The sequence below is a fragment of the Cryptomeria japonica genome, chromosome 4 (genome assembly GCF_030272615.1).
Source record: "Cryptomeria japonica chromosome 4, Sugi_1.0, whole genome shotgun sequence".
Lineage (NCBI taxonomy): Eukaryota > Viridiplantae > Streptophyta > Pinopsida > Cupressales > Cupressaceae > Cryptomeria > Cryptomeria japonica.
Window position 1 is genome coordinate 474,407,390 of NC_081408.1, and position 24,241 is coordinate 474,431,630.

At 33.6% G+C, this 24,241-nt stretch overlaps 1 protein-coding gene across 1 annotated transcript; it reads right to left on the bottom strand.

Annotated features, from left to right (window-relative positions):
* Positions 1-731: 731 nt before the first annotated feature.
* Positions 732-22,924, bottom strand: LOC131066860 (replication protein A 70 kDa DNA-binding subunit A-like). Its single transcript, XM_059219207.1, has 2 exons — positions 22,726-22,924; positions 732-1,621 (listed from the first exon to the last, which is right to left on the bottom strand). Exons 1-2 carry the CDS (start codon positions 22,922-22,924, stop codon positions 732-734), a joined length of 1,089 nt encoding a protein of 362 aa, XP_059075190.1.
* Positions 22,925-24,241: the final 1,317 nt, after the last annotated feature.

Here is a 24,241-nt window from a genome sequence, read left to right on the forward strand (position 1 = left end):
ACAACATAGATTGAAGCTATTGGTTCTTGTTTCAATATTTGTGCGAATGTCCATTCTGTATGGTTTCTTTCTTATTATGTTTTTACAGCATAGTATAAATACAGATATACAAATTAAGAATATCTGGAAAACATGGATGTTCAATAACAACATAACATAAAAAGTTACAAAAGGATATAAAATAAAAGATGCAAAGAAGCAAAACTGCATTCAATATATTTTAGATGCATGGAAGCATGGTAGAACAAAACAACAATTGGTTTGACTAGGTAAGATGAACAATTCTAGCAAACATAAACAACTTTAAGTAGAAGCAACTATTGGAGAATTTTAGATCAAAACCAATGTCGAAAACCAAAAGTTTCGGACAGCCAGAAAAAACATGAGTTTAGATAGCATTGATATACACAACCATCAATAATTCAGTTCTGTTTGCTGATTACCAACAAAAACTACTAACAAGCTATCTATTCTATGAAGATTAAAAGGCCGATGAAAAGCATCACTATCTAATTGGTCTGGAACGTTGTAGTTGTACTCATGCGAGCAATCTCTACAAGCAGAAGAGTACATTCAGCCTAGAAATTGATATTCGCGAATTTGGTAATTGTTGCTTTGAGCCTGGGCTTTGAATTGTACATGTCTATTGTAACAGAAAGTGTGAAAACAAAGAAAGATAAAAGGACACCCTTGATAATAGTCTGAGGTGTTCTCTTTGTAGTTAAATCGTACTACAGCATGTAAAGGTCCTTGGCAGATATTTGCAGCAAATTTGTGCCAACCTCATCAAAGGCAATAGCCCAAAGAGTGCATGTATGATCTTGGAGCTTCATTTGCAATAAGTATTTGTAATTGCATTCTGGCACATGAGTTTGGCATCTTGAACAAAACCATACATTATCATTTTGCTGGACACATTTCTTTTTACACTCTTTGCCATTAATTTTCAAAGGGCAGGCTGGATAGCAAAAAGAATCAGTTTTAATGATTCTCACAATAGCCCTAATAGTAGTTTCAACTGTTTTAGAGAGAACACTTGTACGTTCTAAAACAACTGTGATTGTCATCCTGTTGTATTGTGAGTTAAGTTGTCCGGCAACACAAGACAGTGGTAAAAGGTCATCTGGAATATTTCCTCTTGATATAAGTGTCTCTGTTTTAGGGATAGAAGGGTTTATAGCTAAAGTTGTTGTTGTGGTTGAGTTAATAACCTTTCCATTGAAATAACCAACCCGAGCATTTCTGACTGCAAGGACAACAACTGTTTGGGTTGCATGCATGTTCTTCAAATCTTCACCTACCCCTTGCCATGTTGCTCCCCATAAGTTAACATTGATAGTAAAAGTTGAGACATCATTTATTTTGACAATTCTCTTTGTTACTTCGCTGCCATCTTTTCTAAGAATTAATGAGGGTTCTCCAACATCAACTACAATACCAATAACATCAACTAAAGTGTTGTTGGTGTAGTATGTAATTTCATTAATCGGTGTGAATCGCGAATTATTTCCTTGACTATCAATAACAACATCACAACGCTTCAATACTGAATTGCTGTCCAAAGTTATCTCAAGATGACTGTTAAGCTTGTTCCATTTTGTGTCAGCTTCTTTAATGCAACCTTTTGAACATCAACTCTTTTCTGAATAATATGAGCAACTACAATGAACACCATAGCAAATTCCATTGAATATGTATATGGTTGTATATGTCAACTATATACATATGCATATACATATACAGACAAGTTGATTGAATTGTTGTTGATGGTCTATGGTTGTATATGTATATTTTTGACTGGTTGTTGACACAATGCATATGATTATTGACTGAATTGCAAAGACACTTGCTAAAGTGGCTCCAAATTCAGAACATGTCAATATCCCATAAATTATATATGCCACCAACCCTCACCATATATGTACAACCATAGAAAATAGAACTATCATCTCTGCTTTTGCATCAATTTGCATTGTGCAATAGGTGTAAGTATCCCATAAATTATATGTCACCAACCCTCACTATATATGTACAACCATAGAAAATATGTACAGCCAATACATATACAAATTAGCCTATATGCTGGATCAATCTATACGCTATCTTATGTTTACATCCCTCACTATCAATCTTTACACTGTCCTATACATCAAGAAAGGGAATTTGAGCAACTTTAATATATGCCATATATGTATCAAAAAATTAGACCAACCCTCACATATATGCCATATGTGTCAAGAAATCTGAGCAACTTCAATGAACGCCGTAGAAAATTCCAATTAATATATATATATACATATAAGTGGATTGAATTGTTAGTGACCGTATATGGTTGCATATGTATATTTTTTTACTAGCTGTTGACACAATGTATATGGTTGTTGACTGAATTGCAAAGGTGCTTGCTAAAGTGGCTCCAAATTCATAACATATAAGGTGTAGATTCATTTCAAAGAACTTGACTGCATCTACACTGTCCTATACAATATGTTTGACAAAAAATTGCAACTATAATGAATGGCTTAGAAAATTCCACTGAATATGTATATGTTTGTATATGTCAACTATATACATATACATATACATATACATCTCTTTTGAGGATTTTTGGCAAATAGTTCATGCACCTTGTCTTTGCTTCCCTATTTTGCATTTGTCTACTAGGGCAGTTGCAATGACATCTGAAAAAGGGTGTCTACGTGTCCATGCACTTCAAGCTGTCTAGAATGAATTTATATTGTATATTGTCTGGTGATTGGTGCAACATAGGTGTGTGTATATATGTGTGTGTGTGTGCGCGTGCATATACCGCAAGCTGTCTAAAATGAACATATATCCTATATATTCCATTTCAGAACAATTTATAATAGAGACTACTGTAAGAGTAGCATACATTGTATATTGGTTGGTGATTGGTGCAATACAGGTGTATATGTATGCATATATATATTTGTGCATAGACTTTTAGCCATCAGTAAAGGCCTCTTTTGGTGATTATGTAAATACTTAGATGTATAATCTGATGCATTTCCAGACTAAGTTTTACAAGAAAAAAACACCACATTGTAAGATGGAGACCAAAATTCTCAACAATAAATAAAAGGCAACTCACTGTAATTCAAGTTTTCTACAAAAATAGCTTGATCAACATTTTCCATACATTGTAAGATGGAGACCAAAATTCTCAACAATAAATAGAAGGCATCTCACTATAATTCTTCTTGATGACGAAACAATTATTTCTACTCACAATCTTCTCCTAGCAAAGAAAACCCTAATCACTTCGAGCAAGAATAGCTCCAAAAACTGTTGTCGTTCTTCTTGATGACGAAACAGTTCTTTATGTTCACAATCTTCTCCTGGCAAAGAAAGCCCTAAGAAATTAACAAGAAAAATCTAAAGCATAAACATAGATAATGAACGTAGCGGCACTTCGAGCAACAATATCTCCAAAAACAATCACTTCCAAAATACGATTCCCAAATCTCAATGCATACAACTTGCATTTCATCTGAATGCATACAACTTGCAGTTCGTATTTTAATAAATGTATTAAAGAACATTAACTATCCTCTACATACATAATGTGCTAATAAATGTCCGTGGAAACGAGTTTTCAATCGACTTTTTTCCCGATACCTTTTTCCGGATGGCTAACACTTTCCCGACAAACAAAACATCATACTAAAAGCCTATCGGCTTAATTAACTTTTGGGGTACCATTTAATCTGCTAGAAAATTTCTTTATCTATGTTATCTTTTGACTTTGCAAAGCATTCCACATTTAACTGAAATATACTTTGTCTTAGCAGCTCGCTTATTCATCTGTCGGCAGTAGATATATTTTTCCTTCTTGGGAGAGTGATTAGTATTGTTTAGAACTTTGTGTTTTTAAATTTTATTCATCATTTTTTTTTCAAGCCTCTTCCTCTTTGCCCCCATTTATTTCTTGGAATCATTAATGATCAATTGTTTTCTTTAATATTACAAAGATAACAGTAATATTGAGAATAATATCTTCTATTTTATTTCAAACAATGCTTTTGATCTCAAATCTAATGTAGTCACCTAAAATTAATTAAATTAATATTTAATTAATTAAGGTTCATATTGATTTAATTAATTAAATTAGTCACCTAAAATTAATTAAGCTTGTCAACATGATTAACTAGTTTAATTGTATTAATTCCCTTCTTCTTAAGGTTAATTAAATCAAATTTAATCAATCTTATCACTATAGTCCATTCTTCTAAAGTCACCTCAACCATTATTTCTTCTAAAACCCACTTAGTTTATTAATTTTAATTTAGTAACCTAACTAAAGTGATTTCTACAAATCAATTTCCCTAATCTCCACTTAGCCTAATTAATTCTTCCTTAATCATACTTATCATTATTCTCCAATTTCATATTTCTTTATTCATTCTCTCTCCTCATGTCACATCCTCCTAACTTTTCCACTTGCACTCTAATCCCTCATAAACCCACCTAATCAATCATCATAATCATTTGCATATCCCTAGTCACCTTGATCCTTTCAAAGAAATTTAAATTCTTTGAATCTCCCCATGCAACCTCTTCCTAAGGAATTTTTAATTCCTTTATCTATTTAGTCTTCCCACATATCCTCTTATTTTAGAATTTTTAATTCTTTCTCCCTCCCCCCAAGGAATTTATATTATTTTTTCTCTTCCCAATGTACTTGGGAGATCTTCCCCATGAACCTTGAGAGGTGTGAAGACAAGAAATGCCCTTTATGTCATATCTCTTGAATCTCATGCCTTGTCCTCTCAATCCATGTGCTCCCTCTTAGATTGATCTCAACCCTTCATCCCAAAATCAATCTTGGCCCTTCATTTTGGCCTCCCCCAATCTAAAAATTGGAGTTTCCTCTCGGGTATGTGCAAGCTAATGAGTCACAAATTCGCGGAAGTTTGTGTGTTGGAAAACGCGCTCCTCAAAGCGAGCCCCTGTTTTCAAAAAATGGGGGCCCGTTAATGGTTCGGGCTGCCAAGCCAAAAGGTGATGGGGGGCCGAAGCTAAATAAAACGGGCCCCCATTTTGTTACAAAACAGGCCCCCGTTTCTTAAAAAAGCGGGGGCCCGTTGTAAATAACGGGGGGCTGTTTTTAAAAAACGGGCCCCTGTTTTTAAATTGTATTTTTACCCTTTTTTTGGGCGAATTTTTCATTTTCACCGTGACAGTGAATTGACAAGAGGAGATCAAAAATGAGCCCCCGTGCTATGGTTTCCATTTCAAGCCTCCACCACTATCCCAAGTACACATTCAGTCATTTATTTTCACATTTCATAATTTTCTTGTTTTTTTTGTGTATTATTTAGTTTTTTGTGTATTATTTTAGTTTTTTTTTAAAGTAGCCTATAAATAAATTATTTTTTATATTTGTAAATTCTTGATTTTGATCTAAAATATTCTTCAACAGTTAACCCTAAACCCTAATCAACAAATTTAGAAATCAAAACCAAACCTAGATAATTAACAAAACAAAATATCAAATTAGATATCTCAGAAATATCATAACGAAAATGAAATCGAAACAAAAATGAAAACGAAATCGAAACAAAAACAAAATTGAAAAAAAAATCGAAACAAAAACAAAAATGAAAATGAAATTGAAACAAAAACGAAAACAAAATCAAAACAAAAAAAAACGAAAATGAAATGGAAACAAAAGCAAAAATGTTCGAAAAGGAAATCAAAATAAAACTGAACATATGTACCTAAATTGTTCTTAATCCTCATTAGGCAATACAAAAGTTACCACTAAATTAGTATAACCTTAAAAGTAATTAACATTACTCTTCAAATTTTAGATATCAAAGTTTAGGCTTAGGTTTATGCCATGTCATGGCATAAAGGTCCTATTATGTCATGTGATGGTAAAAAAGGATCAATTATGGACACATTATGTCATGTCATGGCATAATAGGACACATTATGCCGTGATAGCATAATATGTCCTATTATGCCATGACATTGCATAATGGGTTCATAGTTGGTCCTATTATATCATGTCATGGCATAATAGGACCTATTATGCCATCATGGCATAATAGGTCCTATTATGCCACGACATTGCATAATAGTCCACCTATTATGCCATCATGGCATAACAGGTCCATAATAGGACCTATTAAGCCACAACATGACATGATTTTCTCAAAAATTGCCAACTTCATCATCTAATTCATCTCCAACACTGAAACTATGCTAATTCGACATGTTTACTTAGTATGATAGGACCAATTATGGACCTATTATGTCATGATGGCATAATATGTCCTATTATGCCATGACATTGCATAATGGATCCATAGTTGGTCCTATTATGTCATGTCATGGCATAATAGGACCTATTATGGCAAAATAGGTGACCTATTATGGCATAATAGGTGACCTATTATGCCATGACATTGCATAATAGTCCACCTATTATGCCATAATAGGACCTACTAAGCCACAACATGACATGATTTTCTCGAAAATTGCCAACTTCATTATCTAATTCATCTCCAACGCTAAAACTATGCTAATTCGACATGTTTACTTAATATGATAGAACCATAATAGGTCCTATTATGCCATGATGGCATAATAGGTCCTATTATGCCATGACATTGCATAATAGGTCCATAGTTGGTCCTATTATTAGATTTTTAAAAACTTATAAATATCCTGTGTATCATTTAACATATATCCACACCTAAAGGATTTGGTTTTGCATAAAAATTAAAAAAGAGAGAAAAGTAAACATAATTTTTTTATTCATGGGTGAAAACCATTCTTATGACAGTAAACATAATTTTTTTATTCATGGGTGAAAACCATTCTTATGACACCTTGGACAAGTACCTTGGCATCATGTATAATTTTTTTTAAAAGTACCCTACACTTGGAGTATACCATAATCCATTCAAATTCTCTTTATTCTCAACCATCCTTGTCATCATCCATATCATGTATCTCACATTCCTAGTTTTTGACCTTGATTCAAGTGTTTTAATCATTTTGAGACATGTTTTAGGAAAATTCTAATATATAAAATCCTATTTACAGAGAACTGTTACAAAAAAATTGAGAAGATGAGTAACATATATCCACATCTCTACCAAAGTAGGGAGTATGAGTTGAACAAGTGATGCCTACCTAGGTAGATATCTACCCAAGTAATCTTATCCTATCCTCTAGGTGCAAATATGCAATACAATAGTTAGGTAAATGCAAGAAAATAATGATGCACCAACAAAGTGAATGTACACATTGAGGTGACACATAACATAAAAGAGAAACCACTAGATATCGCATGATTTAATATTTTATGTTTACTTCATATTCTATTGCTTCATGTGTTTTATCTCCTATTTTTATATTAAATCTAATCTTTATTAGTAACTACTAATTTCTCATAATGATTGATGTCTTATACTTTAATCTTTGTTCTATCTTATGATCTTCAAGACTATTTGTTGCACATGTATGTTCATATAGTGTTGTTTTTATCTTATTAAAGCATTATCTTATGTTTGTATATTGGTTAATCTATCTTCTTAAAGTATTATCTTATGTTCATACATTGGCCTATTATTATAGAGAATATAATAGATTATCACTATTTGATCATGCATTTTTGCATCTTAATATCATATGACTGCGCCTCACATGATGATCTTATGATCATATCTTGGTTTATAGAGCGTAATGATCTTACATTTCAATATCTTATTTTAAGCACTTATCATCAATCCTTATATATTCTTACACTAGAAGGAGGATCATCTTATTTCTCACTTCTTTATTGATCTTATGTATGAAATATTTTATATTGATTTTAATAGTTGATGCATTTTACAAGAAATGAATTTATTAGATTGAATATATAATAGATTTATGATGTTTCATTGAAAGTTTTTATTAAGTTTTGTGCGCAAATTTTATATTTAAAGATTCAATAGTATGTACATGTATATTGTTTTAAGTTCAATATTATATTATATATTTCATGTGTATCTTATTCAACAACATATAAATGTTACTATTTATAAATGTTTTTTTTTTAATTTAGTAAAATAGATTCTTCTTTGACATAGAGTTGTATATAATTCATGTATATCTTTATATATGCAGGAGCTCTTTGTTATCATGGATGTCTTTGACATAGATGAACTATTAGGTGAAAATCCCTCACCACAACCCCCTCCTCCTCCTCCTCCTCCACCTCCACCACCACCACCTCCACCTCCACCTCCACCCCCTAGATTGGATGAAATTCGTTTAAGAGAATGAATTAATGAAAACCTACAAGTGATTGAACAAAACATTGCTGCTATCCAAAATGAGCCAATCACGCCACCCCATCTTGTAGAGTTTGCAAAATCAATGCAAACTGTTGTCGAGTCAGTTAGATCTATTGATTCTCAATTAGATCAATTTCATAGACGACGACAAGAGTTGCATGATTTTTATGCCGATGGCTTAACCTATAGGCAAATCACTGATTTGAAAATAACCAAATCTCATTTATGTCCATATTTTACTAACCCAAAAACAAGAGAACCAATGCAACCTGACCAGAAAAGAATTTCAATTAGGTGGTGTGTGCATCCAAAAATGGCTAGATACTTTTGGGATAGATGGTGGATGGTTTTTGATTATCCACCACATCGTAATTATGAGGTCCCTTTTTATTTTTTGAAGAAATTATACTGTGAGTTTGAAATGAACCAAAAACCAAATTATTTTGACATTAAGTCATTCTAGGGTGTTGTTCGTGGAATGCCACAACATAGATTAGGGGCACGAAGTAATAATCCCCTACCAGATCCACCCATAGTTCCACTTGTTGCTCCATCGATTCCTACAGATGTCCAAAATACATCATTCATTTCGACATTAGATGCTTTGACTTCCCTCACAGGTAACCTGAGTGAGCAAGCTGCTCACATGGCATCTGCTCCTCGATGGATGCCACATATGTGTTCGAGTTGTCATGAGACGTGTGTAGGTCCTACTGCTACTGCAGGATCTACTTCAGTTCTAGCTGAGCATGATGCAACAGATGATAGTATGATGACATCTTATATGGATTTTCTTTGCTCAAATGTTCATCTTGACCAGGTATAGATATATATACATGTACATGTTAATCTTTTAATACTTCATTAAATATAGGTATAAACTAAGTGCATCTCTTTTTTTTATACAATCTAATACTTCATTAAATAAATGTTGTTTATGTAGATAAGGACTACACCTAATATTAGAGTCAATATTGCATCTACTGGAACACAACTCGACACACCTTATGGGGTATAGTATAAATTTCTATCTAGACATTGTACTATCTTTTTAAGTTAATATGTTATCATCGTATTCTATATAAATTTTCATGTTGATACATTGAATGCTTCTTTCTCCAGGATTCAGGTCATGAGGGACCCTCTACATCACATCGAGAAGAGGGTCTGACTACTATGACACCATCTATGGTATGTATCTTATAATTCTTAAATTAAATATGAACTCTTACAACATTGTAACTTAACTTGAAATTATTTAGTACACATATATATGTTCACTAAATATGATTTCAGTAAATTCATGTATGCAGGTGGACACTACCATTAGGATAGGTTATCCTCATAATTTTGATCAGAGCCAATTTGAACGCACATCAACATCCTTTGAGGTATTAATATGTAATACTTAATTTGATCTTATTTTGACTCTTAATTTAAGATTTAATTGGACACTTTGAATTTGACCTTGTACAGGAGTTAGCTAGCACTACATTTGGTGTTGATTCTACACAAGATACTGCTAGAGGATCTGATGAGCATATGGTAAGTTTGTAACTTAATTTATGAATTCTACTATATTTGATAAATGATTCTTTTAATAGTTAATTTCAAGTATATTATTTTAATATTTTTTTTTTATTGTACAACATGAGACGGGTGGATCTAGACCACATCCCGAGGACAAGAGAGATACTGCTAGAGGATCTGATGAGCATATGGTAAGTTTGTAACTTAATTTACGAATTCTACTATATTTGATAAATGATTCTTTTAATAGTTAATTCCAAGTAATATTTTAATATTATTTTTTTCTTGTACAACATGAGATAGGTGGATCTGGACCACGTCCAGGGGACAAGAGACCATGGGATGTTATTGATGATAGCACTTAGATTTTACTGTTTATTTGGCTTTGATATGTACTTTTTAATGGACTTTACACATTTGTTTACACATGCACATACTTTATATATATGGATAGTTGCATAATAGGATTAGATCATATATATTTTGTGCATACTTTATATATTTTGTGCACATTAGATATTATGTGGAGTTCATCATGTTACCATCTAGATATATATATATGGATTAGATATTATATGGATTATGTGGACTTGAAATTTTACTATTTATTTGGCTCTGATATGTACTATTTTATGGACTTTACATATTTGTTTACACGTGCACACATACTTTATATATATGGATAGTTGCATAATAGGATTAGATCATATATACTATGTGCATTGTGCCCATTAGATATTATGTGGACTTGAAATTATTTGAAATTATATTTTGTGCACATTAGATCATATATATTTTGTGCATACTTTATATATTATGTGGACTTGAAATTTTATTTATCGAAGTTGTGCTTAAACAACTTTATAGGGATTATGTGGACTTGTAATTTTATTTTTGGAATTTCATTTAAATAGTTCTTGTGATTAGATAAACTAAAGGTACATACATCATGAACTAAGTATCGAAACATATCTTATAATTATAACATATTCTAAATTAAAAAGTATCAAAACAAATATAATGAATATAACTTGATTAAAACATAATTATCTCATTCATAAATTTGACCAATAGTCTCTCATTTATGTATATTGTACACAAAATGTAATCAAGAAGACATATCTAAAATAAAATAAACAGTCTATTTAAATTATAATAATAAGTATTTATATCTCTCAAAATACAACAAAAAGTATGCACAAACAATAGTAGTCATTGAGGCCAAGTCTACTCTAAGAGACCTGGAAAAAATAAATACATATGATTAATTTTTATAACCAAGATGCATTGAATTTAAAATACAAAGGGATTTGCCTTAAGGGTACAAAAATTTAACTTACTTGTAATTTATCAAAATGAAACATAAAGTATGCACAAATAACTTTGTTTTCATTGATGCCCTCTACTTGTGGTAGACCTAAAACAAAATTTTACTAGATTAGATTTTATAATTATGATGCATGATTTAAAATGCTATATATAATATGCATCATGACTTTTAAAAGGGAGGTGGATTAAGGGTTTAAATTATAACTTACTTGATATTCATTCCGTTATACCATCTGCATCCTCTCTTTTTTGCAAAGCATCTATAATTGTCTCATGCTCTTCCATAGAGAGAGTCCATAATTGTTTATTAGCAGGCCTACCACGATATCTATCCAATTTTATATTAGTTGCCACTACCAAATGCGAGTAATGTATAATCTTCTTCTCTAATTCATAATCTTCAAATGCGGGCAATCCATTCTTTCTTGTTAGATATTTGTGTAGCCAAGTGCCAACAACAACCATAGATCCTGTTGGATAGTCATAACCATCATCATCTACTCGAGGAGTGGTTAGCTTATGTTTTGGCTCTACACATCGAGCCAACCAATACTCTATCCCCTCTTCATTGTCCTCTGGTGCAACAACAACGTAGACATGTCTTGTGCACAAAACAATTTTATTTTAATATTTAAGGAGAAATAAAAACAAAAATATACATTGTAAGATTTCATAAATATGTACTATTTAATAAATCAAAACAAATTTCAAAAATAATTTTACCTTGTTGTATAAGATCTGAAATGTGATCATAGTCATTTGATGCAAACATTTGATCCATATCTTCATCAGTTCTTTCATGCGGATCATTTGCATCTATGGGTGTCAATGATCTTTGTTGCCATTCTTCAACCCATTCTTTATTCTCACAAAATTCCCAATCTCCGGAAACACAAAACTGACAAAAGCAAGCAAGTTGCCTTATGAATATAGTTCATGTGTTTGAATTAGAACTCTTAAACAAATGCCATTTAGCTGATCCAATGATGGTATTGCAATCATGCCGAATAGGAATACTATCTTCCTCTATCAACCAGAAGAAACATTGAATTGCAGAGTTTTCAGTTGATCCTTTTGACAACTTTGAATTGCACCAATCTACAACTGCACAAGCATCTCTGAATTTCACTACATCCTTGAATTTCAATTGTTCTCTAGCAAGAGCTCTTTTTATACAGGCATCGGCTCCATCGTGTTCCCCCTTACCATGTCCCGCTTCAAAAAAACTCCATAAATGTTGGACATTGGTTATCTTGTGAGCTTTGCATAGCCAAGAAAACATTCTTGCATTTTTGAATTGTCTAGTGCAGTTATCTAACCATATCATATGTTGTTTCATGTCAATTTATCTTTCCTTAAGATTATCATAAAATACCTCGAAGCAATGTTGAACAAACTCTGAAGAGTGTAATCGATTATCACTAACATAGAAATGATACTCCCTCAAAAATTTTATGTTATCTTCTGTACTGTCATGGTCATGTCTATATATAATGTGCACAAATATGGCTACTTGCACTGAGTTGTAGTATTGTGATTGAGTTTCCTCTTGTGGTTTTAGAGTATAATTTTCTGCAAAATCCATAACTGATACTATTGTTCCAACTGGAAAAGTGTTCTTGCATATGCGAAACTGTCCATCAAGCCATCGGGCATGTTGGGAATGTTTCACATATTTTGGAACAATATGAGTTTTAAACTCACTAATAAATGCATTCACACTATTCTGTTCTGTAATCAATTCTAAACGTTTCCCCATCTTTCCATCCTTTAGAGGGTATTCTATATTTTTAAATCTCCTAACATCAACCATTTTTTGTCCAAACTCAGATGAAACATGTTCATGCAAACATTCACCTATCGAAGAATAGCTCCCACATAAATTGCAAAGGCCATAAATACATGAATTGGAAAGAAATAATTGTTCATTAGGTGGTTTACAAAATAAACTTCCAATAAAATCTTTTATAGTTTCAGGTGGAACATAAACACCACAATCCTGCACAAGATCATTACCATGCAACATACAATGTATATATCGAAAAACATCATAATAGTAATGAAAATGAACATGAGTTTTACAACAACAAGATATTCTTTGTTTATTGATTTTAACATACCAGGGTTTGCATTTTTCAAATGATCTTTGACTAATTCGTAAATTCATTAACACAGATTCATCACTAAATTTTTTAAAGAATTCAGTTTGAGTCATGTCAAGAAGATGTTTTGGATGAGGATCACGAATTTTTGATCCCACCCTTAACTTTAAAACATCTCTAGCATTTGATGAAACTCTAGTGTTATCATGCCAAAATTTTGCAATTAATTGTTTAGTTTCATCATTTAATTTCATGTCCGACCTTTGAAGTCTACCACTAAAACTCCAACAATGGTTTAGTGGATCAATTTCAATTGTGTCTCTTCTTTTGGCTGCTCTTGACAAGGTTCTATGATTTAAGTTCAAATAGCCACTTATATCACTTAACATTCTTTTACTAACAATCATTTTGTCAACTATAGCAGTCGTTATAACTCTAAGTGCTGCATTCTTATCTTTAGATTGACTTGTTTTTTCGATAGAATTGACGACATTGGCAACAGTAGATACAACTTGCTTATATGATTCATCTTTTCTTTTTGGTTCTGCATAAATACCTATTTTTTTCATGACTTTACGCATTTTTAACATTTTTATTAATTGTAGCATTAGTTGACATTGGAATCCTAACTTTTTATTATAGAAAAATTGTTTATATAATCTGTTCGCATGTGTTCTGATTTGTCTCCAAGAAACTAACCCATTAAGATTATCTAGCACATTGCTATCAATAGTAAACAAATTACATTAATTTGCTTTCAGAGAGGGTGGTGTAATATTTTCAATTTTTATTTCTTTTCGTATTGGTGTATGAAATTTATATCCAGCTTCATTTAAATTAGCAATTTGATTGGCATCATAGTCATCGGGATTTAAAAACATACCAGGATTCGCATCCACATGAACATTTGCATCAACAGTCATACCCGTGTGTGGTTCTACATTTCTTACATCCATCATGATGTCTTCAATGGTCTCATCTACAACGGGCACTGAACTAGATGCTTCAGAAGTGTTATTCAATTGTCATTGTTGTGATCTTCAATCTCTTTGGCGTTTTGCCTCCTTCTCTCTTTGTGCTTGAATTTCGTCCGCTATCATTGTCCTCTTTTTTTTCTTTTGACATTGCTTAGAAGCCATCTTTACAAACTCCTCTTCAAAAAATAATATCTTTTTACTGAGTTCTTCAAAAAATCGTGTAAAAAATATTAAAAAGTACTACCAAATGATGTAAAAAATCTTTGTCAGTACGGATTTCAATGATAGTGTGGTAAATCGATGCAATCTATCTTTTTTTTTAAAGTAACGGTTATTTAGAAACGGGGGCCTGTTATTTAAATAACGAGCCCACGTTTTCAAAACAGGGGCCCATTATTAAATCCAACAGGCAAAAAATGGAACGGGCCCCTGTTCTGTAAAATTTGAATCGACAACCCGCCACTTGCTTCGGGATTAGGCCCGGGATAGGCCTGGGATGGCCACACCTGAGACATGAACCTGCAAATTCAAAGCTCCATGAATGAAAGCACAAATATGAACTTCTGAAATAGTTTACATGCCTCTAATCAGAGAATTTTTATACGAAATTAAAACCCATTTCAGATTATACTGTCTAGATTCTAAATATGTAAATTTATTTAAAAATCAATTATTTTAACTATTTTTCATTTAATTTATACTAAATCGGGTCCATAAATTTGAAATATTAACTAATTTTCTTAATTTAATAAATTTTTTATTTTAATGAATTTTGAAAAAAAAATTATATGTCATCAATCTACACAAAATCATTTTCTATTTTAAAAAAAAATTCAAAAAATGCCAAGTTTACGTCAAATTATGTGAGTCGTACATGTCAAATTTTTAAAAAGATAATTACGGCCATTAAAAAATTAATTAAAAAAAATATTAGAAAAAAAAATACAGAAAAATATGCTCATCAATCTTCAGTGTGTTACAAACCATTTCCCAAAATGGTTTGAGAAAATAATTTTAATTGTGTCAAAAAGTGTGGGTCGTACACATGCATGGTATGGTCCTGAAACAGGGATTTTTAAAAACATAGTTTTTAGAACTCCATTCAAAAAGTTATTTTTTATTATGTGGGTATTAAAATAAATTACATATTTGAAATGTACACCCAGAGGGCTATCTTTTATATTACTGACTTTTTCCAAGATTCAATCTCTAAGTGTTTCAAAATTTAAGCTCAAATGAGACAAAATCTGAAAAACAGGGAAAACACTTCACTTTTTGGCCAAAAAGTGGACTCATCTTCTTGCATTGACCCTCTCCTCACAAATCATCCACTTCTCATCTAATCTTATACTATTAATTTGAAATCCAAAATCATCCATCACGCCATCATAATGCCCAAATTTTCTCTCATTTAATCCATATCCATCATCATTCAAATCCAATCCAAATCCAACCAATCTTGTTGTGTGTGGAGAGCAATCCACATCTCAACCAAGGAGATAATCCAAACAAGTAGAGGAGGGGTGCATCCTTGGCTTCACCAATAGCTCAATCGGAGGAACAAGAGAGGACTCTCTCTTGCAAGGTATAAAAAGTCTGGTTTATACTTTATTTGGTTTTCTATGTTTATTTGGGTTTCAACTAACAAGCTAACCTTGCATTCGGTTTTCCCTTGCTTCACCTACTATTCAAATGTCAAGATTCAATTTTATTTATTTGATTTTATTAGTATGTTTGTTAAATTTTTGTTAGTCATTAATAGTTAGCTTATAATATTAATAGTTAGGAAGTTATTTAGTATTTAAATAATTCAATTTTTTTTTTGTTGCAATTCCTTGTTTAAAGAATTTCTATAAATGTAAATCAACACTTTAATCAATATGAACCTTCAAAGAATCTAAATTTACAAATGCAATCACTTGTAATATAGAAAACTACACATTTGAAGAGATTAGATTTACCTAATAGTCTAGTAAATTTTGTATGACTACTTATAGTGGATTGAAATGGATCTTCTCATGATATCACACTAACATTGTTTCATTAAGCATTTACATATTTATGACTATTCTAGATTGATTTTTTCATTTGTAAGGTGAAATTTCAAAGTTCTGTCATACATTAGAACAACCAAGAAATTTCATTTGCAAAAAAATGACAAAATAAGTTTCAACTAAAATAGTGTGTCATGATCTATTGCTTAGTGGATGCTAGAATTTTAGTAGAATTTCTTCTAATTGAATTGAGTTTGGCTAGAACTAATTTCAATAACACATTTATAGTGTTAATAGTATACATGTATTTATATTAACATGTTCTTGACCGAAATCATTTTAGATAGAATGATTTTGATCAAAACATTTTAGTTAAATTTCTAGCAATAAATAGGTACCTTTTTCTATTTTCAAAATTTTAAAACCTTTTCTTTGAATTAAAATTTCTAATGTTATAAACAAATCAATTTTTTTTTAAAATAGCCTTTACTTTAGTATATCCAAGAGCATATGTGTGTGTGTTTTAGTTCATTACAAGTAAACATAGGCTTAATTAGAAATTCAATAATTAAGAAAATATGATGTACTAGAAGAGAGAATTCTTGTTGAGACAATATAATTAGTTTCTAATCATTTATAATAAATTGAGACATAAAGCAAAGGCCTCCTAAAACTATTATGTTTTTAGCATATTAATATTTCAACATTTATTAAAAAATATTTATCTACATTAAAAAAATTACTCAATGCACTAAAGTTTCAACATAGCAAAATGAGAAAATATAAAGGAAAAATGAAATTTAGAATTAAAAATGAAGCCTCTTAAACTTATTTTATGAATATTTTCAATAATTAAATTATAATGTTAATTATATTAAGAAAATATCAAAATAGTGTTTTAAAATAAAAACAAACACAAACATAAACTTAAAATAAAAATTTATAATTCATTAGTTTACATTAGGTTAAATTTTAAACAATATATGTCACTTTTAGATGCTTCAAGTTAAAATGTTGGACTTGTTTTATTCTTTATTGTTATAAAGGTATGCCATAGTATTGAACTTTCACCATACAACAAAGGCAACATTTAACCTTAAAAGAGAACTTGCAAAATATGTCTCAAACCATCAAAAGAAAAGAAAATATTGGAAATAGTATAAAAACAAGGAATATCATTCAACCTATTCAAAATTTTGGGGGCAAACCCATCAAATTGTCAACATTATAAATCTTGTTTAAACAATAGAAGATATCTTACAATGATTTCTTGTAATTTTTCATTCTTGTAACTTTTATAAATTTTTTGTTTTATAGCTTTGCATATTTGCATTGATACAACAATCTCAACAACTTTGTAAACTTCTATCAAATTATGAAACTACTTCCCATTTACAAGAAATTTTCATCAAATCAATCAATACCTTGCCATGTGAACTCCTTGATCTAAACAAAACCTCATCGATGTTCCTCTTTTTAGAATTTCTTCTGTAAATCTGTCAATGGCATGTTTTGAGTGATATTTTTTTGAGGCTTTGAACAAGTGTCAATGACATGCTTTTGTGGATGCATACTATTCCATTTACTTTTATTATTTACTATGAGATATATTACAAGAAAACATTATTAACTATTTTTGGAAATCTTAAGTTTCTTTAATCCTCTAAGTCCATCAATAATTTATAATGTGGCATAAAAACACCACATAAATGGGATAACAACTTCCCTACATTCAACATCCCTACAATATATAACTTTACAACTTTATGGGGCATAACCCTTTTCAAACATATCTTACATTACAAAAAGGAGTGTCATTTGACATCTCATCAACAACAAATATGTGTTCAAAAGAAGGAATTAGATGAGGCACAATGCTTCATCTAACACATTCAAGACCTTCATTAATAAATTAAGGTTATTTAATTGAGATTTTTAATTTAATTAAACTTAGGGCAGGAATGAGAATTATTGAATGAGGAATAATGAAGGCAATTTTAATCAAATAATGAATTGTTTAATTAATATATGGTAAAGTTACCTTGAAGAAAATTAATGGTAAATTTTTTATGTCTATATCAAGAATGACTCAACACCTAATTTTCTTCACTAATAATATGCATACTAGAGAATAATGCTTATTAAGAAAGTGCAAATGGTTTGAGTGCAAAAATTGGTACCTCAAAAGTTTTTGTAGCTTACAAACCCATCGCCACTCATGATGCATTGTAGCATAACAATATGCAATCCTCTATATGACTCTTCAAACATAACAAGACTCTACAATTAAGAATCCCTACCTAAATGCTAAGATAAATTCAATGCAACACCATTTGTCTAACACATGGCTACATATACACCACAAAATTTTACCAACCATTCAATTCAATATGATTTTGGCATCTTCATGTTGCTACCCACACGAAGAGCACTATATATGTATACAAATATGTTGATTCTCTATTGGAGGCCTAGTTGAATAAGTCATGTATAAATACATGCATTGTACTAGATACATGTGCAACAAAATTCATTCTAACATCATAGTTGAGTACACATCTTCTTTCGTGCAATACAAATCTCTCTTTTTTTTTAAATGTGCATTTAGATATTCTTACCTAAGATTTTTTTATAGGGTTTTGTAGGCTATCCACTAACTTGCAAGTTTTTTCTCTAGATTCTTAGACATTGTACCATTGAAGATAGAGACTATTACCTCTAAACATGCATTTAAATAAGTCCCTCAATATGACCATGTAATCTCTCTCAGTGCAATTATGATGATATCAGAATAGCCTAGCTCTCCAAACTTGTTTTTGATATTAAAAGCAGCCAAAACAAGGGGGTTGACTGAGGTATAGAACAAGAAAAACAATGGCAAGCCAACTATCAGTAGAGCAACAACAAAATCACAGCCCCCTAAACTTTTCCTCTATCAAAAACTTTAATCATTCTATGCATATTAACCAAGTAAATAAAAGTCTTAATAAAAGTATGCCACGCAGGGCAACAAATAGTTAAGTTCAAACATAACCAGAAACTAAAACTATAAGTCGATAGGCCACTAGGGCCAAACAAAAAACCAAAGATCCAAACCATAGAAGACAGCTATTTCTTTTTTCCATGGCTCCTCTTAGGGAGGAGCTTCCTAACCCATTCCTTGGTGAGGAATTTGAAGAGGTCCCTGTAGTCTTCGTCCTCCTTTCCTTTGCCTTTGATTATGCTTTCCTGCAGAAGACACAGAGTGGTCGCCAAGCAGTGCATAACATTCAGAGAAAACCTGGAGACGTCTTGCAGCTTGTTCTCAAAGGCCTCCATTCTACTAGTGATTTCCTACAAGTTTTCAAACATACCCTCCACTTTCTTACCCATTTCTACCAAATTGTTGTCCTCTTCCTCCTTTATGCTGCTCACTTCCTCCACCACCATCATCTTATCGAACCTGAGAGTAGGGGACAGAGAGTTGGTCTGGGATTTGGGGTCGGCCTTCGGACTCATGGAATTTTTTGGACTCTCAGAAGCATGGGTGGAGTTGGCAGAGTGGGGGGTCAAAGTAGACTGAAACGGGGCCACATTGTCAGAATGGATGGAATTCCCAGTTTCATGGGATGAGGAGGGGTTCCTTAAGGATTTCTCAGGGGGTTTGGAGGCCAATCTCACTGAGTGGTGGGGAGTGTTAGCCTCATCCGTAATATCCACATCAGAGTTAATTTCCTGAATTCCAACTTTCTTAGGGGTTTTAGCATCCTCTAAATGGTGCTTTTTATTCTTCTTACTACAAGAGCCAATTTCAGGCAGCCGAGGAGGGCTTATGTCGGGTTTATCAGTAGCAATGGCTAGGGGTTGGTTTTCAGGCACATTCTGGACATAAATCATTTGGGGGGGGGGAGGGGAAAAGGGCTAGGTGGAAATTGTAAAGGCAAAGGATAAGGACTTGGTGTAGAATAGGAAAGTCCTTGCCTTTTTTCTTAGCCTTCGTAATATCTTTAACATTAGAGTCCAAAGAGTGCAGCAGAAAAAAAAGGAATGGAGATAAGATCTTTATTCCTAAGATGGTTAAGGAAAGGAAGGTGATAATAGTAGAAGACCCCATACCATCCTTCAAGGGTGAAATATTTCATTATGATGTAGCAGACCTCGTCCCAAGGCAGCAAAAGCTTCTCCCAGTTGAAGTTGCCCGCCCTCTTCATAGGGTTCTCCCCCTCATGAAAAAACTAGTTCAGGTTGGTGGTATCCAAAATGTGGCTTTGTTTCTTCCATTTTGTCCCCTCCATGGATAGACCCGTTGCCTGAGTGATCACCTCTTCGTTGATTTCGAAGGAAATACCACCCATGGTGACCCTTCTATCCTCCCAGGAGGTGTTGAACTTCTTAGACAGTCTCTCATCATTTCCTTTCATGTTTTTCATAAATTTATCAATCCCGCCTTTCGAGCAGACAAACCACACTACTGACCTGGCTTTAAATTCATCCTTTTTGTCAGGTTCCAGTCTTAGGCTATCACCCCCCATGATCGTTTCTTCCAGATTAGCAGAGCAAATGAGAAATAGGGATACAAAGAAATAGGGTCGAACTAGAGTAGAGGCAAAGTCGAGAAAAACACTTAGCCAACTCTGGGATAAAATCATACAATAAATGTTGCGATTATTGCAAGTAGTGTCTAAACAAATTTCACCATCACGAAATCTATTACACTCATGTGAACCATCAATCCAACCAATGTGATTTGGTCGAGCCCAACTATTGCCTTTATCGCCGCTAATGATATTCGTCCGGATGATAATTGGAAAATTGCCTTTCCCGATATCGATACTACATCGATAAATATCATCATTATCAAACCCCCCTTGTGGCCGATGACAAGGCCATATGGAGCTACGTGGCAAGCCCAACCCATGATGGACGGGTTTCCCCTCCAAATTAAAAATTTGAAAATTGGTTCTCTTCATCCAATGATAGTTATACGGGTTCATCATTAGACTTGGTTTTTTCTTTCTCCAAGATCTCCTTGGTGATCATTGGCAACAGATCGGTGTTCCTCCAGCATTGTAAGTCATTTTGCAACCTACCCACCGCAACCATAGAGTCAGCAGCCGCATTCCCTTCTCTGAAGATGTGGCGGATGGTGAAACAATCAAGGTTAGCCAAAAGCATCCTAGCATCCTAGCATCCCTCAAAATAGAATCCACTTTCCAACCAACAACAAATCTACCACTGACATCTTCCACAATAACTTGTGAGTCACCTTCAATTTCCAGATGTTTAATACCAATAGTAGTAGCAAATCTCAGACCCCAAAGGAGACCCATTCCCTCAGCTTGAGTGATAGTATGGTTCTTCAGGCTACCTGCATAGGCTGCAACAGTATTCCCTTGGTGGTCACGGACGACTCCACCTCTCGCTTGGCAAGTATTTTGGGCAGACCCATCAAAATTCAGTTTGTGCCAAGAGGGGTTTGGGGCTAACCATTTGGTCTTTTGTCTATTGATCTTTGCATTGTTGTTGAAGACTTTAAACTCCGGGGGGAGCTTCCATAGTTCAACAATTTTTTTATCAATTGGGTTAGGAGGATTGGGGGGTGTTTTCCACCTAGTCATTGATATATTATCCATAAGCATTTTGAAGAAATTGTAGAACTTTATCCGGGGGGGGTTCAACATCTCTAAAGATTTTGTTGTTTCTTTCTTTCCAGACACCCTAGCAGACATGGGGAGGAATCTGCCTCCATAGTTGAATAATCAGGGGGTGGTGGGAGGGAGGTGTCCATCCAGTGACAAACTGATGAATGTTATCCTGAAAAACCCATTGCATACCACATTATTCAAGGGTAATGGTCCACAAGTGTCCAGCGAAGGGGCAATGGATGAAAAGATGGTAATAGTTTCCTCCTTAGCTTTACATAAAATGCATTTGTTGGGAAGTTGGAATCCCCTCCTTTTCAGATTGTCCCGAGTCAATATTTTTCCATGCATAAGGGACCACCAGAAGAAGTTAATTTTTGGAATCAACTGTGAGTTCCATATCTTCCTCCAACACTCAACATCACCAGTGGGTCTCAGGAGTTGTCTGTAAGCAGACTTGACTGAGAACTCCCCCGACTGGGTCCCCTTCCATATGAATCTATCCTCCTGGGGAGCTAAGGGAATTCTGCACTCCAGCATAAGATCATGCAGATTAAGGGCAGTGGGTAACAGGTTAGGTTGATTAGAAAAGATCGGGGCTATGTTCTTCCATCTTCCTCTTCTCGGCACCATGTAATCAACAATGTAATCACCAAAGTGCTCCTTTAGGGAATACATTATTTGGCAGAATCGAGATTCAGCCAGAGGTTTGTCATCCAACCAAGAGTCTTCCTAGAACCTAATCTTCCTGTCATTCCCAATCTGCCACTTTAGTCCTTCTCTGATAACCGACCTGAGTTTCAAGATGTTGTTCCATAATTTTGACCCATGAGGTAGGTCACCAACACTCAAATTACAACAGAATTCTGCCCTTTCCAAATACTTGGCCTTGATAATGTTACACCAGTCTGGCTGACCTTTAGCTAGGGTCCATCCCACTTTAGCAATTAAATCCTTGTTCAAGGCATTTATCTTTTTGATACCAAGACCTCCCATGGATTTGGGTAAGCAAACAATGTCCCAATTGACCAAAGAGAGGCGTTTCTTTTCCTCCATGCCTATCCAAATAAAATTTCTTTGGATCCTCTCAAGCTTTTCCCCCATAGCACCAGATATTTTGAACAAGGAAAGGATGTACACTGAGATGCCCTAGAGGGAAGCAGCAAGGAGTTGGAGCTTACCCGCACTACTAAGGAATTTTCCATTCCAATCAACAAGTTTCTTTTGTATTCGCTCAAGGATAGTATTCCAGAACGCAGGGGCAACCTCTTTGACAGTGAGGGGGAGACCCAGGAAGAGCAACAAACTTACACCCTAGGATAGCAAGAATTTTAAGCTGGAGGTCGACAAAGGTGTTGAAGAAGAAGAGATTACTTTTATCATAGTTGATACATTGCCCCAAGGCAGAGGCATAATCCGCTAGTAAATTCTTCCATAGTTTAGCCTCAATCATTGAGGATATACCAAACATAAAGGTATCATCGACAAATTGTTGGTTCACTGAGGGGGGAATAGTAGAAGTTGCTTTGAATCCCTGCAGTCTACCATTGATCATCATATCAACCACATTCCTACTCAAGACTTCAGCAATCATAATGAAAAGATAAGGGGACAGGGAGTCTCCCTATTGAATACCTTTTCCAGATTTAAAGCAGCCCCTAGGGGTCCCATTGATCAAGACTGAGAACTGGATCGTAGAAACACATTCCCGTATCATGTCAACAACCTTCTGGTTGAAGCCCAGTTTTGAGATAGTTTTAAATAGGAAGCACCAGTTGACTTTATCATAAGCTTTTGAAATGTCGAGCTTGAAAGCCATACTTGGGGTTCTACTCCTTTCCATAGAGTGGATTATTTCATGGGTAGCAATGGCCGCATCTAGGATTTGACGACCAGGGACAAAACCTTTCTGGGAGGGACTGATAAACTTACCTAGAAGGGGCTTAATTCTATTCATCGAGACCTTAGAGATTATCTTGTAGATAGAATTGCAAAGGCTTATGGGTTGAAAGTCCTTCATGCAATTGGGGCTCAAAGACTTGGGGACAAGAACAATGTAGGTGTTGTTCAGTTTTTTCAGTAATTTTCCAGTCCTGAAGAAGTCCTTCACTGCTTTAGTAACATCATAACTAGCGATGTCCCAATAATCCTGGAAGAACATCAGGGGGAATCCATCCGGGCCCGGAGTCTTGAAAGCACCCATCACAAAGACCACCAAGCGGACCTCCTTCGAGGAAATAAGAGCAAGGAGCTGACAGTTATCCTCCTCCCCAATGGCATTAGGGAGCTTACTCAAAAGCCTGTCATGGAGGGACTCATTGTCTCTTCCAGACTCAGTATACATACAGATGAAGAAGTCAGTGGCAGTTTGAC